The sequence below is a fragment of the Argopecten irradians genome, chromosome 16, assembly GCF_041381155.1.
Source record: "Argopecten irradians isolate NY chromosome 16, Ai_NY, whole genome shotgun sequence".
NCBI classification, from domain to species: domain Eukaryota; kingdom Metazoa; phylum Mollusca; class Bivalvia; order Pectinida; family Pectinidae; genus Argopecten; species Argopecten irradians.
The window spans coordinates 27767218-27784189 of record NC_091149.1 but is presented as its reverse complement, the minus strand read 5'-3'; the positions used below and the strand labels follow the sequence as shown (position 1 = coordinate 27784189).

Sequence of the window (16972 nt, the reverse complement as noted above, 5' to 3'; positions counted from 1 at the left end):
CACGTGACATCACGTTATCGGATGGAAATAACTGTATGATGGAATAGCCCTTACTTCCGGCCTGAGAATGCTCTAATGACATGATTGTTTTCTTTTAATATTCCACATATATTGTTTTACTTCTTACATATGAGACTGCTTTCATATTGTCGTTTTCATTTGAACCTATTATTAAAATATGTACATTAGTTCCCTTTTAAACTTTTTATGATTTATATTCAGAAAGTCGACGTATGAGAGAAAAATATGCTTTTCAATATGTATGATTTTTTTTCACATGTACTTAGTTTATAAGTAGAAGTAAATGTGAATGATTTAGATTCAAATGTTCTCTGAACTCTGGCATGTTACGGAATTACATTAAATGATAGGGATTGACTTAAATTTTCATGTTATGGAAGTAAAGACCAGAAAAACATTCAAATTCTATATCCAAATCATTTCTTCACGGAAATGAAAAAAATGGCAAATGATAAACCGAAAGGAAACATTGTAACGGTATCCTATAGAGAAAATATACAGTTGTTAGGTTTTGTGGGTAGGATAATTTCGCGGTTTTCTCTTTTTACAGTTATTCTTTAAAAGAACTTTCAACAGTAATGTACCAATAAAGTATTATCATCTCGGATCAATCTTTCCATTTTGTATTCGCAGTTATAAAAGTTCGCAAAAAATTAACTTTAATTCCTCGCGAACAAATTGCAAACTTTACAGTATGTGATATTTGTAGTAATATGGAAAGCTAGCGATATGTACATTAAGATGAAGTCAATGTACCCTGTTCGAAAATATCATTATATAACAAACATTATGCATCATTATATGAAGCAATGTACCTGTTCGAAAATATCATTATATAACAAACATTATGCATCATTATATGAAGCAATTGGTACCTGTTTCGGAAAATTATCATTAGTTAACATGAATTAAATAACAAGTTTAAACGGTATTACAACGGAAGTAGACCGTGTCCTTTGGGGATTATACAAAACCGGCTTCATGGTAACAGATAGCCTGAAGTTCTTACAAAGGGACGATCATGTCATCATTTTATAATGTATTCAAAGTTATCTCTAAATGTCGCCTTTTTCATAATGATGATGAATTTTCTAGTTTGAGTTATATTATTAGAAATGTCGGGATGAACTAGATATGTATATCCGTGGCAACCAGGCGACAGGTCTTGGATGTACTCCACCACCCAGCCCCATCTTACAGATGGTGAAGTGATGTGGAGCGTGAACTGAAAGATGAATACAACATAAATGTAGATGTTTATATATGTGTCTATTTTCACAATAAAATGTCAAGCAAAACAAATTTGAATTTAATTTATAAATTACACCCATAGCGGTTAGCCCTCTTTAATCTTGGATATTACTAGTATTGTCGTGACGGACATTCTGTTTAAAATGTTTAAATTATAATGATATGTTGGCGGTGGCTATTAGTTTTCTATGGTATTACTAGTTTGTTTCGCCGGGGGTAATATATTTTCGTGGATTTCGCGGAGTCTGTTTGATCTGCCTGAATATTGAGAAATGAACTGAATCATTAGATTATCCTTTAAAAGTAGATTAACGAATAGGTTAAAAACCCGCTTATGATTGGTTTTTTCTTTTTTTTTAAAAATCATAAACTGCGAATATTTAGATCCACGTAAATAAACCGGTTAGATAAATACGGAGTAGTTTGTCTATTATGGCATTGGCTCATAAAATGTGATTGTTAATTGTATAAATTATGTGTGTGTGATATTCTTCACACTCTGTTGATTGATTACAACAATGATGCAATAGTCAAAAATTAGAAATGGTCAAACTTTCGTTAGTGGGCTACTTACATTTCGCGGATTTCCATTTCTAAATCAAACTGTTACGAAGATAACATTTCGCGGATAGTATTACTGAATGACAAAACATGGATAAACAGATATGAGTGGACGGCACACATTAATTGGCGCGGAGATACACATTTCCTTGTACTTGCATTCGCGAAATCTCTAATCGAAATTGCACCCATATATTCTGAGTGACGAGAGATACTCCCTGATCCATTGCACTAAATATTTTAAAAAAAATTATTTGATTCACTCTGGATCACATGAAAAGAAGCGGTCAATAATGAGGAAATGATGTCATACATAGGAAGGTATGGTTTCAAGAAATTCAGATATATTATACATTGTATGTTCATTTGTATAGTTTAGTAAATTCATTTGTAGTTCAATCCTTATTTGCGTTGTGATATATTTCGGATGGAAAATGCAATGAAATTGAATTGGAATTGTAGAATCATAATGTAAATACATTATCTGCTTTAAATATAAACGTGTGTCGTAAATTTGATATATACGCTGTTAAGGTAATTAAATTGGAACGAAATGCAAGACAACTAGCCATTCACAGCTTAATTAGTACTGGTAGATATTGACCAGAAAACGGATTACCGCGAAATGACTGTACAGTAACCGATAAAACAATTAAAATGAATTCGCTAAAATCGATGTAGTTATTTCATTTTTGCTGATAATATCTTCTGAATCAGCATCTAACCAAGGACGTATATATGACTTATAAATCCTTGATAATAATTATCAAATATTATTGTTCCTTAAATTAACAGACTTAATTTATTAAGAGTTAACTATTTTATCAATTAACTGGTTGTGGGTCATGTCGCCAAAACTATTTCGGAAGTTGTTATAATGTAAATACAAATGTGTATGAGCAATGTCTTACTAAACCGCACGCGGTGTGTCGGTAATGTTTAAAACATAGCTTGATCGATTCAGTTTTGAGATGGCCCCCTAAACTGCTTCAGATAACACGACAGCTCATAAAACCGGAAGTGTGACCGTTAACCAAAGATCAAAGTTTTAATCGCCGTTTTCTTATGTGTGTAAATGAGACCATCTTCATCATAAAATGAGAAAATCGGATATTTTATTTATATTTGATATTTTACGACAACTTTGATCGCTAACAGGAATTTATAAAATTAGTTTATCAACAACAAGTAACTGAGGGGGCGTTTCCACAGCACACCAACATAGTTATATATGATATCACGGGTATATTCGATGGATTCTAATGTGTGAGAAAAGAGTTGTTTTACTGAAAATTTAACAGTTTTAGACATGATTTACGTCGGGCATACGGATTTCTACTGGACCTGAAATTGTAGGAAAAGGAATCTCTAAAAGTAAGTACACTAAGCATCACAAATAACTAAGGCATCTACGGTATCATCGATCATTCTAATTATATGTCTATACTATTATTATATAAAGAGAGTTACATGTTATATATAATGCCTATCAAAACACTATATTGCCCTTTGTTTTTCATTTAATTTCTGTGATGCCACATACATACACACTAATTAAGGTAAAATACTCCTATACACGTATATAGTGATGGGCGCGTGTCATGGATTTGACACGCGTCGTCCATATATGTGTACATACATACATAATACAAGCATAACACCATATATTATGCAAGATATTTGTAAGATCGTCGTGATTTATTCTTGATTATATATGAGCACCAGTTGCATATATATACACCATGTATGTAAATATCTAGCCCGAGATACTCTTGCCCTGACACCAGACTTAGACATTATGACAGATAGATGTCTGGTTTAGGGCCAGAGCGCAGTCCTATATCAAAACGTGGAATAAGCCGACACCGTTTGGTATTGGACCAGGTCACCAGGTACACCGTACAGCACGCCCCACCCACCTGGCCATACCGCAGTCTCCCAAAACACGCACCTCACACACCTGGCCATACCGCAGTATCCCAAAACACGCACCTCACACCTGGACATACCGCAGTCTCCCAAAACACGCATCTCACACCTGGCCATACCGCAGTCTCCCAAAACACGCACCTCATACCTGGCCATACCGCAGTCTCCCAAAAACACGCACCTCACACCCTGGCCATACCGCAGTCTCCAAAACACGCACCTCACACCTGGCCATACCGCAGTCCTCCCAAAACACACACCTCACACCTGGCCATACCGCAGTCTCCCAAAACAGGCACCTCACACCTGGCCATACCGCAGTCTCCTAAAACACATACCTCACACCTGGCCATACCCGCAGTCTCCCAAAACACACACCTCACACAAGGCCATACCGCAGTCTCCCAAAACACGCCCCACCCACCTGGCCATACCGCAGTCTCCCAAATCACGCCCCACCCACCTGGCCATACCGCAGTCAGATAGGACGTTAATTATTAAAACAAATAACCCTAATTTAGTTTATTAAATCCTTGTTTTTTCCGCACCTTTCCGTATGCATTCAATAATTGGAAAATAAAAATAAAAGAAAAGGGAACCTGCGAACGTAGCACTGGTTATAGATAGGATCTTGTTACATAGGGGTACCAAAAACTATGGACCAAGATGTGAACCCTGTTGAATGCCAGGTTGAAAATGTGGTCTTTATACAGGAATCTATTTTATTTTCATTCTTACGTCATAGTAATTTATCTTGATATCAGAAGGAGGTTTCGACTGATGTATATAGACCACACATTCAAGCGGGTTTACTGCAAGGTTTTACTCTAGGGACACGGTCCTTGGGAGGCCTATGACACATACATCATGTATTCCTGAAATAAGTTATTTCAATTTACACTGCATTATTTCTATGTCACTCTTCAGGCGTCACATGCTATATCGGGCGTAGGAAGCGGCAGGGGGGGGGGCAAACATGTCTTTGTCGTAAAACTCATCTCAGCCTTTCTAAATCGTACAATTTTTTCCGGGGGTCTGTTTTCCGGGGGAGACCCCCGGATCCGCCAAACACCTTAATCTCGCGCCTTCGGTCTTCGCAAAATCATCAAAATACATCGTAATACTCATCTCAGTCATTCTAAATCGTAAATTTTCCATCAGCGGATATCGCGGACCCCCCCCCCCCCCCCCACAACTCGCACGCTAATTTGGGTATTCATTAATTTCCTGTTAGCGACGTCACTGTCTATAGATGTGTACAAGGATTATATGTAATGATACATGAAAAAAAGTATATCAAGTATCTCCTGTGGGTGCTGGGCGCGCAAGCGGAGTGGGAAGGGGGGGGGGGTGTTACGAAATATTGAGGACCTTTGCCCCCCATTACGTTTCCTACGCCACTGTCTTGCCTTCTACATAGAAAAGATAACAATAAATTGGAGAGAGCAAGCAAAACGTAGCACTGGTTAGAGTCAAGGTCTTGTGACAAAAAATCGTCTTTGGTAGCATGCTTCAGTGATATAGCACTTTAAACAGGACAACAGTTCCACTATACAAGAAGACACAACACGAATATACCACAGTCTCCCAAAACAGGCGCTGTGAACGACATATACGCTACACACCGCATACATGGGAGGCCGTCCTTACATGGCCATAGCTGTTAATAGGACGTTAAGTAATCAATCTGATTAAAATAAGATCCTTATAACGACTCCGTTCAAAAGAGGACCTGACAACAATCTGATCAAAATACAGATTCTTATTATTATCACTACGTTTGATAAAAGGATCTGACAACATTCCATTAGGGGTCACGTCCAGATGACCTATGGAAATGGCCAATCAAATTGGCACTGCCAGAATCTTGACAGGGGACGAAATCGTTTGATAAAGCTGTCCGAATTATTTTCGTGTACGTAGTCATCTCGCCCAAAGAGCACAACAACGCTAAATGTATATGTATACTGGGATGAAATAGCTGTATCACTTGACGTACCAATGTATGGAAATAAAATTTGTTCGATTATTTTAACGTCCTATTAACAGCCATGGTCATGTAAGGACGGCCTCCCATTCGTGTGAGTAGTATATAGCGTGCGTGAAGTGCGTGAAGTATGTTTGTGTTGTGTCTTCTCGTATAGTGGATTCTGTCTCCTGGCCGAGACACACCAAAGTATATGAAAGTGGTAGTTTCTGCTCCTGCTTAGCGCTCAGCATAAATAGGATGGTACGACAGGCTCCCCTGGTGGGGTGTGTGTTGCTTGGTGTCTTCGGTAGCATGCCGCAGTGATATAGCACTATAAAAGGGCAAGCTTACCACTATATAAGAATACACAACACGAATATAGCACAGTCTCTCAAAATACACACCTTCACTATACACGCGAAACACACCGTATACATGCGAGGCCGTCTTTGCGTGACCCTGGCTGTTCATAGGACGCAAGTATAACTAAGCAAACAATTCAATAAACGAAAATGGTAGTTTCTACGTAATTACAATTTTGGTATCATATGCGATACATATTTGTATGTAGACTGGTACGGGGTATTACAGGATGTAATGGTAATATCTATTTTTATCGAAAATGGCTGAATCATGTGTAAATATATAAACATGAAAGATCACCTCACTTGTGGAACTGATTTCTGAAGTGAATAGATGTAAGCTATGATTCAAGAGTTCGGTACCATCACCTCGGGTTACATCGATGTCGCTTTAGACATTACTGGTAAATAACTATTGTTGATTGTTCTGACATTCCAGTATTGTAAGACGATGCGAATGTAGTTAAGTATGGCATGGTGTAGCGCATTGAACCAATAACATTTAAAAAGCTACGACTGTTGCTAGATATGAACTTCTGCTTTTTGGAGTAGAAAATTTCTATTTGAATTCTCTTTGCTAATCACATTTAGTAAATATCACCAAAATGCCAATGTAAGGAAAACAAACTTTTTGGGCATCATCTGTTATTTTTTGTTGTAATTTTGTTGTTGTTGTGATTTTCCATATTTTCTACGTTGTAGTTTATAATACGTGTTAATATGTAAATTCAGACATATACTGTATCTATCTTCATTTTCTGACGTTTGTTGTATATAAATATTATATAAATATGTGCTAAAATCCCATTGTTATCGTTGTTACCCAATAGTGGAATCATTTCCAAATATATATGTACGAACGTAATGCTTGATTTTCTTGATATTGCTTTAAGTCATATAGAAACTACGCTCATTTAGTGATGCTTTGCTGTATGTCATGGTTGGTGTATGTTTAGAGCATGTTTGGTGTTGGGAATCCGTGGTACTAGAATGTTCAAGCTGTATATCAATACGGAAACGACTTGCTATTTCATAAAATGGTGATATTCGGTGTCTTTGATAGATTACTTCAGTTGAAGGATTTATCACCAACAAAGAAAAGTCTTAAAATGTTTTACTACAGTTTCTACATTGTGTGTAAATTATTATAATTCAGTCTTACTTGTAAGGAGTATTTTCATTGGCTTAAATTTTTTTATCAACCCATAAAGTAAAAAATGGCGTCGCCGATGGTAACGTCGCTTCTGATTGGCTGAGATGACGGTATAATAATTTCATAGACAAAAGTGCCCCAAATGATTTTTTTAGGGATGTTAAGTTTATATTTTGCCAGCTGATGCGATGCACTTGGTTTCCACGTGGGAACTGCTTACACTTTCTTTGAGCTCAACTTCCGTGAAATAGCACGAAGTTTCGTAACAATAACGTTGTTACATGGTTATCTCAAATCAATCGATGTATATTTGTAATACTTGTTATTGTATTAGGAACAATTATATAACTTGAACAAAAGTCCCATTTTGAGTATACATTCAAACGAATGCCAAAAAGCCAACAGTTTATCAATGATGACAATGATATATATATGTAATGTACACATTCAGTCCCTTAAATGTTTAAAGATATGTGTGGAAATATATATACATATGATTAGTGCCAAAACTAATAATTATTGATTTTGTTTGTAGAAATGAACGACTGGAATTCCTCATCGTCTTCCGCTGCCAGTCGGCCCGGGGGTGGGGGTGCCGGAGGGGGCGGTGGAGGTAAAGCCAAACAGATAAAGTTGGTACTACTGGGGGAATCAGGAGTAGGGAAGTCTAGTATAGCCCTGAGATTTGTACGGGGAGAGTTCAACGAGAACGGGGAGACTACAATAGGAGGTTAGTGCAACAAAAGGACATATCAAACGGACAATAGCACGATCCTAACCTTTATTGTTCAATATAGTAAATGAATTATCGTTCAATATAGTAAATAAAGAACTGTTTCGATAGAGATGGTATTGGATATGAAATAAGGATCACTGAAATATCAAATATAATAAATGTGTTTACAAATTTGATAGTAGGTACTTGGGACGTCTAGTCAACTTTGCTAGCCATAGGTATTTAATCCGATTCTCTTCCTACTACATTGTACTAGGAAGAGCGCTCGCCCCTGTGAGTAAGGCTCTGGGTTCTGTCCCCTATCCGAGACACACCAAAGTCTATAAAAGTGGTAGTTTCTGCTCCTGCTTAGCGCTCAGCATAACGGGAGTGGGACGACTGGTTTGCCCGTTGTCAGTATAATGTGACCGGGTGGGGTGTGTTGCCTAGTGTCTTCGGCGGCATGCTTCAGTGATATAAAAAGGGCAACAGTTCCACTATACAAGAAGACATAACACGAATATACCGCAGTCCTCCAAAACACGCACCCTGCACAACATACACGCAACACACCGCATACATGGGAGGCCGTCCTTACATGACCATAGCTGTTAATATGACGTTAATTAATCAAGCAAACAAACAAGGAAGAAAATCGGATTAAATACTCTTGGCTAGCGAAGTTGACGCCTAGTATAAAAAATTGAGTTAGATATTCATTTCATAGTAATCTGTATACAATTGGATGTACATAAGATAGATAAAGGTGTTTGTAACTTATGTTGTAAAAACAAGCGTACATGTTGTGAAATTAATTGCTAAAAAATTCTTTAAAAGTTAAATTTCAGCGTATTTCAATTTCGCAATCTGACTATAAAATTATATGTTATTAAACCATATCTTATAATTTGCTGTTAAAATATTTATGATCACAACAATATTCCGCTTAACCTAGACGATATCATTTCCGTGAAAATTTGAGCTATATGGTATATCTGAAGCATATACTTATATTCTGTATTATAGCTGCCTACCTGACGAAGACTATTAACTGCCAGGGATGCCCCATCAAGTTCGATATCTGGGATACTGCTGGCCAGGAGAGATATCACAGCCTCGCTCCCATGTACTACAGGGGCGCCCCTGCCGCCGTCGTCGTGTATGACGTCACTAATGTAGTAAGTCAGTTCATCTTTATACCAGATGCTTAGATTATCGTCCAGAGGGTAATATGTTCAGAACAGAGGTCGATGTGTTCATACAATGCCCCAATACTCTCAGACTCTCAAATGTGATAAGATTAGATCATACTAGGTTAAAATAAACGATCAATACATATGTTCTGAGAGACGTTAATATATTTTGACCAATTGGTAGAAACAGTTTTCCTAAAACAATTTTTTATAATTTACCAATGCTTTCCGATGGTTAATTTTGGTTAAGCAATGAAACGTACTATGTGAAGGAACATTAATGAGACCTGGAAGGCCTTGTATAAGCATGGACATGTTTTACGATACCTAAAAATCATTTTGTTTGAACACAATTGATTTATATTACCAGTGTACAGAGTCTTCCAATTCTTTATAGAATTCATACAACAAAGCCACGCTATGGGTGAAGGAGCTGATGCAGCAGGCTAGCGCTATGATGGTGATAGTGTTAGCGGGGAACAAGGCCGACATGGTCACCGATACCAGATGTAACAACGAGGTATACCTATCATATACTTCGTCACGTTTGTCGATTATTTGTTTACATAGATGGATGATTCGTTAAGGAGTAGCTATTGGTTTTTAATTTATACAAAAGACTTTTGAAATGCAATATCTGTCTTGAACATCGTGCATTTGGTTTTCTAGATATGTTCGTTCTTTCTTTCTGAAATAATTTCATTTAGCAAATATATCTGGCTAGCTTGATCGTACGTTTTTGCTCGAGTTAAAACTTTATCTTAAACTGGAAAGCAGAGTTAATGATAATGATAAACCCTACTAAATTGCATTTGTACAAGATAAATTGTAAAAATGGATAGATTGGGTTTTTTTTTCTATATGCCCTCTTCCCTGCTCCCTTGGGTAAATATTATTTATAAATGTACCATGTTGATTATTATCTCGGAAAGCAAAGTTATCCCGGAAAAAGATAATTTAAAGAATCTTCAGAATCTATAACAAAACTGTTTCACAACAAGCTTCCTCCATTTCCTACATTGTTTTCATTTCCAGGAGGCTCGCAAATTCGCTGCCGAAAACAAACTTTTATATGCTGAAACGTCTGCGAAAACTGGGATGCATGTAGATGATATATTTAACCAAATCGGTAAGTCAGTCGGTATTAGGTAATTTGTACATTTAACATTCCATTGGTAAATATAACCTGGTTTATTGGCTTGTTGATTGTGTTTAGACGCCTTATAGAACAGTGTGCAATGTGCTCTCTGTATGCGTATCTCTAATTTGACGGTCCTGCAGGTAGGGCGTTAAAATTTTACCTGCTGCCCCTATTGCATGATCGTAAAAGGCGACTAAATTTAGGATCTTATCTTTTTTCTTCTTCCTAATTTCCTAATGCCTACCTTGGCACCGCCTCACTTTTGGCCTAGAGATAAACGTTCGCCCCTGTGAGGAAGGCTCTTGGTTCTGTCCCCTGGCCGATACACACCAAAGTCTATAAAAGTGGTAGTCTCTGTCCCTGCTTAGCGCTCAGCATAACGGGAGTGGGACGACTGGTTTGCCCGTTGTCAGTATAATGTGACCGGGTGGGGTGTGTTGCTTGGTGTCTTCGGCAGCATGCTTCAGTGATACAGCACTATAAAAATGGCAACAGTTCCACTATACAAGAAGACACAACACGAACATACCGCAGTCTCCCAAAACACGCACCTCGCTCTACACACACGCTACACATTTCATGCATGGGATGATGGCCTTGCATGACCCTAGCTGTTAATAAAACGCTAATCAAACAAACAAACAAACAGACAGGCTGCGGAATATTGATGATCTTGGATGTTAATAGGACGTAACTTTATATAACAAGCCAACCAGTTTGGCTTGAAAATGTTTGCTATCATCTTGTAAGTACAGTATGACGTCACCGTTTGTAACAATGTGTCAAGTTGGCTAATATAACGGCGTAATGGTTTCATTGAATAAAAGAGTCCCACAACATTACTATATTGATTAAAATGAATAGATTTTAAACGTTATTAAGATAAAAATCTGAGTGTTTTCGTTATAATTAAACCACTAAATCTATTCAAGTTTTATGTAAGTAAATACAGTAAATGCTGAATATGTATAATCGTTAAATGACTTCTCTGATTTGTTACAGGGAATGTGATAGCCAGACAACAGTCCCCTGTCGTTAGTGCTAACGAGGGGCGTGGCAATGTCAAACTCACGAAGGTGGAGCAGAAAGGAAAGGGCTGTTGTTGACGCAAACAACAACGAACCATAGACATTTTTATTTATGTTTATTTATAGAGTTGGGCAAGGTTGTTCTTAGATTCTATATGCTTCTATCAGAAGGAGCAATAGATTATCGTAATCGTTAGAGGATAGATATCGGCATAGTTTATTTATTTTTGTTTATTTAACACAATCCAATCATGTTCAGAGATGTTAAATGATCATGATAATGTTCAAATGTTTCAGACCTGTGTTGACCGACTGGAAATGTTAATCAGTTCATAGATCCCATGGGTGATCTTTAAAGACAGGTTTAACTGTGTTTTGTGATCAAAACGTGAAGGGCAACATACCTGACAGTGACATCACGTTATCGGATGGAAATACTGTATGATGGAATAGCCCTTACTTCCGGCCTGAGAATGCTCTAATGACATGATTGTTTTCTTTTAATATTCCACATATATTGTTTTACTTCTTACATATGAGACTGCTTTCATATTGTCGTTTTCATTTGAACCTATTATTAAAATACGTACATTAGTTCCCTTTTAAACTTTATGATTTATATTTCAGAAAGTCGACGTATGAGAGAAAAATATGCTTTTCATATGTATGATTTTTTTCATGTACTTAGTTTATAAGTAGAAGTAAATGTGATGATTAGATCAAATGTTCTCTGAACTCTGGCATGTTACGGAATTACATTAAATGATAGGGATTGACTTAAATTTTCATGTTATGGAAGTAAAGACCAGAACATCAAATTCTATATCCAAATCATTTCTTCGGAAATGAAAAATGGGCAAATGATAAACCGAAAGGAACATTGTACCGGTATCCTATAGAGAAATATACAGTTGTTAGGTTTTGTGGGTAGGATAATTCGCGATTTTCTCTTTTACAGTTATTCTTTAAAAGAACTTTCAACAGTAATGTACAATAAAGATTATCATCTCGGTCAATCTTTCCATTGTATTCGCAGTTATAAAAGTTCGCAAAAATTAACTTTAATTCCTCGCGAACAAATGCAACTTTACAGTATGTGATATTTGTAGTAATATGGAAGCTAGCGATATGTACATTAAGATGAAGTCAATGTACCTGTTCGAAAATATCATTATATAACAAACATTATGCATCATTATATGAAGCAATGTACCTGTTCGAAAATATCATTATATAACATGAATTACGAAAACAAGTTTAAACAAATTAAACGGAAGTAGACCGTGTCCTTGGGGATTATACAAAACCGGCTTCATGGTACAGATAGCCTGAAGTTCTTACAAAGGGACGATCAGTCATCATTTATGATGTATTCAAAGTTATCTCTAAATGTCGCCTTTTTATAATGTTGATGAATTTTCTAGTTTGAGTATATTATTAGAAATGTCGATGAACTAGATATGTATATCCGTGGCAACCAGGCGACAGGTCTTGGATGTTCTACAGATGGTGAAGTGATGTGGAGCGTGAACTGAAAGATGAATACAACATAAATGTAGATGTTTATATATGTGTCTATTTTCACAATAAAATGTCAAGCAAACAATTTGAATTTCATTTATAAATTACACCCATAGCGTAGTCCTCTTTAATCTTGGATATTATTATTGTCGTGGCGACATTCTGTAATATGTTTATAATCATAATGATATGATTGGCGGGGCTATTATTTTCTATGATATTACTAGTTTGTTTCGCGGGGGTAATATTTTCGTGATTTCGCGAGTCATTGATCTGCAGAATAATGAGAAATGACTGAATCATAGATTATCCTTAAAGCAGATTAACGAAAAGTTAAAACCGCTTAGATTGGATTTTCTTTTTTTTAAATCAAAACTGCGAAAATTTATATCCACGTAAATAACCGGTTAGATAAATACGGTAGTTTTCTATAAAGCATTGGCTCTAAAATGTGATTGTTAATTGTATAATAATGATGTGTGATATTCTTCCACTCTGTGATTATTACAAATGAGCAAAGTCAAAATAAGAAATGTAAACTTTCGTTCGTGGCTACTACATTTCGCGATTTCCATTTCAAATCAACTTTACGAAGATAACATTTCGCGGATATTATTATTGAATGACAAATGATAACAATATGAGTGACGTACACATTAATTGGCAGAGATACACTTTCCTTGTACTTGGATCGCGAAATTCTCGAAATTGCACATATATTCTAAGTGAGAGGATACTCCCTGATCCATTGCAAATATTTTAAAAATTTTATTGATTCACTCAGACACATGAAAGAGCGTCATATGAGGACATGATGTCATACAAAGGAAGGTATGGTTTCATGGGAATCTCGTTCGAATCCGAATTACGTGACATGCCGCATTGATTCTGTTCTCATTTCGCAAAGAAAACACACATATTTCATCGATGGCATGATGTAAACCTACTTTCTTTCGCTTGCAATTTACTTTATGCAAGTACATTAGCGAAATATTATATTTGCGAATTGATATCTACAGCACTTACATTGATATGAATTGCCATTCAATTTGAAATGGGAATATTGAAATTAAGTAGCCAGGAAAGAAAGTTGTTTTCAGTATGAGATTTTCCCTTTACCACTAATTGTTTCTCTGTGCGATTCCCTCGCTGTTAATAGAACGTTAAAATAATCCAACAAACAAACAAACAAACAAACAAACTCTGTGTGATATGATGATATAAAGACGGACATAGCCGATACCATGACTCCTGTATTAGTGAGTGCTATCTATAATGTACATTAGGTTAGTGAACGGCAGGACAGCGGACTGTCCACACGGCCATTGACCACCTGGGTAACCATTTAACATTAGATATAACGTGTGAAGGCAAATTATAAACACATATAGATATAAGTGTGTATATAATTCTGATCAGGTCCATTACATTGTTAAATATATAACCATGTATATATATAGAATACAAGTAATTTCACAGAGAGTAGGAAACATTCACGTGACCATACACATTAATCATTTGAAAATGACAATGCATACTAAAACAAAGAAAATTGATATGATTACGGAGTGATGTGAGAATTTGTAAGATAAAAACCGAATTAATGCTAGAATGAAAGCATGGATATGATGGAATGAATGGAGGAACGAACGGATGGATGGATGGATGAAATAAATCAAACAAAACTAAACAAAATACGGATTTTTACGAAGGGTCTAAAAATCATTCGCTTTTGGATAGTTCTATAACGTTACTTGTTACAGAAGTTGTTGCGTACATCTAGTGGGACGAAGTTTCAAAAAGAGTTATCAGCTTTAATATCGTTAACAATAGAAATTTTGATTACAACAGAACATAACAGCAATTTAATATATATACATATATAACAGCAATTTAATATATATACATATATAACAGCAATTTAATATATATACATATATAACAGCAATTTAATATATATACATATGTAACAGCAATTTAATATATATACATATATAACAGCAATTTAATATATATACATATATAACAGCAATTTAATATATATACATATATAACAGCAATTTAATATATATACATATATAACAGCAATTTAATATATATACATATATAACAGCAATTTAATATATATACATATATAACAGCAATTTAATATATATACATATATAACAGCAATTTAATATATATACATATATAACAGCAATTTAATATATATACATATATAACAGCAATTTAATATATATACATATATAACAGCAATTTAATATATATACATATATAACAGCAATTTAATATATATACATATATAACAGCAATTTAATATATATACATATATAACAGCAATTTAATATATATCATATATAACAGCAATTTAATATATATACATATATAACAGCAATTTAATATATATACATATATAACAGCAATTTAATATATATACATATATAACAGCAATTTAATATATATACATATATAACAGCAATTTAAAAAAATATGTATTGGCAGAAATTTAGTAGATTTATGCTGATAAAGAAATTTCATATATAAACAAGTATATAGTAGATATTTGTACAGTGACACCGTGAAACGTGTGAGGATATAGCACCAGGTATTCCTACAGAGTGAGCAATCCCTGAGTCACCAACTAACTAGGTCAGCCTAGGAAGATTAAACTAAAAAAGATATGACGGATTTTATAGTTATGCAACTTCTGTGATCACTGTCAAGATTTACTAGATAGTATTGGAATGCCCCGATCACTATGGAACATAACAGCCTCAATTGGTAATTGATAAACATATTTATATTTGCATTTAGCTCTCTCCTTTAAACAGCTCAGAGTCTGGATTTAAAGATGCTCCACCGCTGAAAAATGGCATTTTTTCACTATCAAAAACAGGAGCAGACGATTAAGTATTTTTCTTCAGTTACAAAAGTTACTTACTTTACACCGTTGCCATCATTGAAAAGTTTTAGCTTCTAATTTTACTTCAAGCTATAAATATGAAAAAATAATTCATTGCATCTCGGAAAAAATTCCGTGTCACTATATCCCATATGAAATGAAGTACTGATTGCGCATGCACCAAAGGCGAAATTAATTATTTAGTATTATTTTTTGTATCAATTAGACATATATATACACGATTAAACAACATTTATGCTCTGTCGGCGTGGAGCATCTTTAAAATATCAAAACCCTTTTAGAAATAGAGGATTTTACATGAGTGGCTTTATAATATAAAATTTATCAAACGCGTTCAATAATTGGATATGCCACGACTTTTAAGGCGAGTGGCATATAGGATTATTTAACGAGTTACATAGCTACGAGAGTAAAATTCTATTTATCGTATAATTTTATTAATAGTAATATAAATAAAACTTTAGATTTCGTCTTTATATAAAACAGGAGAAATCTAGCTCAGATTTGACGTTACCGTCTACTTAGACAATCATGCGACGTCATACATAGATTATGACGTCACAACTATCTGTGACGTCAGAATAGTATTATAAAGTTCTAACGATATTTATGACATGGCCATCTGACACAATCTGATTAAAATACAGATCCATATTATCACTACGTTGGATAAGAGGATCTGAGAAAATCCCATTAGGGGTCATGTCCAGGTGACCTTTGGAAATGGCCAATCAAATTGCCGCTGGCAAAATTCTGACAGTGAATTTCAGGGGACGAAATAGTTTGAAAATCTGTCAGAATTATATCTGTGTTCTTAGTTATCTCGCCCAAAGAGCACAACAAAGCTAATCGTACATGTATGTTGGGGCGAAATGACGTTGTCAATTGATATAGCAACGTGCAGGCTATGCATTTGATCTGAATTACACATGGTATAAAGGTCATCCGAACATGACCCTTAACGGGATATTGTCAGATCCTCTATTGAACGGAGGGGTTATAAGGATCTGTATTTCAAACAGATTGCCATCTGACATGGCTGGATGGGTTAGTTATGTGATAAATAGAATGCCATACAAATATGCATACACCCAGCGTTTGACAGCCAAAAGTTGTGATACAAATATTGCCATTGAATTGTTGTAATAGGTAATTTTCCCTTATTTTACAGATCATATCTTCCTAGTTTGGAACTAGAGGAAGAT

The 16972-nt window shown here is 35.3% G+C and overlaps 1 protein-coding gene across 2 annotated transcripts; it reads left to right on the top strand.

The window, feature by feature from the left end:
* Positions 1 to 2815: 2815 nt before the first annotated feature.
* Positions 2816 to 12929, top strand: LOC138310426 (ras-related protein Rab-5B-like). Of its 2 annotated transcripts, none has more exons than XM_069251643.1 (6): positions 2816 to 3207; positions 7782 to 7976; positions 8988 to 9139; positions 9552 to 9674; positions 10190 to 10283; positions 11298 to 12929. In XM_069251643.1, exons 2-6 carry the CDS (start codon positions 7784 to 7786, stop codon positions 11399 to 11401), a joined length of 666 nt encoding a protein of 221 aa, XP_069107744.1. In that variant the 5' UTR covers positions 2816 to 3207; positions 7782 to 7783; the 3' UTR covers positions 11402 to 12929. The 2 variants fall into 2 exon arrangements, with proteins under 2 accessions (XP_069107744.1, XP_069107743.1); XM_069251642.1 differs by lacking the exon at positions 2816 to 3207 and adding an exon at positions 6374 to 6497.
* The last annotated feature ends 4043 nt before the right edge of the window (positions 12930 to 16972 follow it).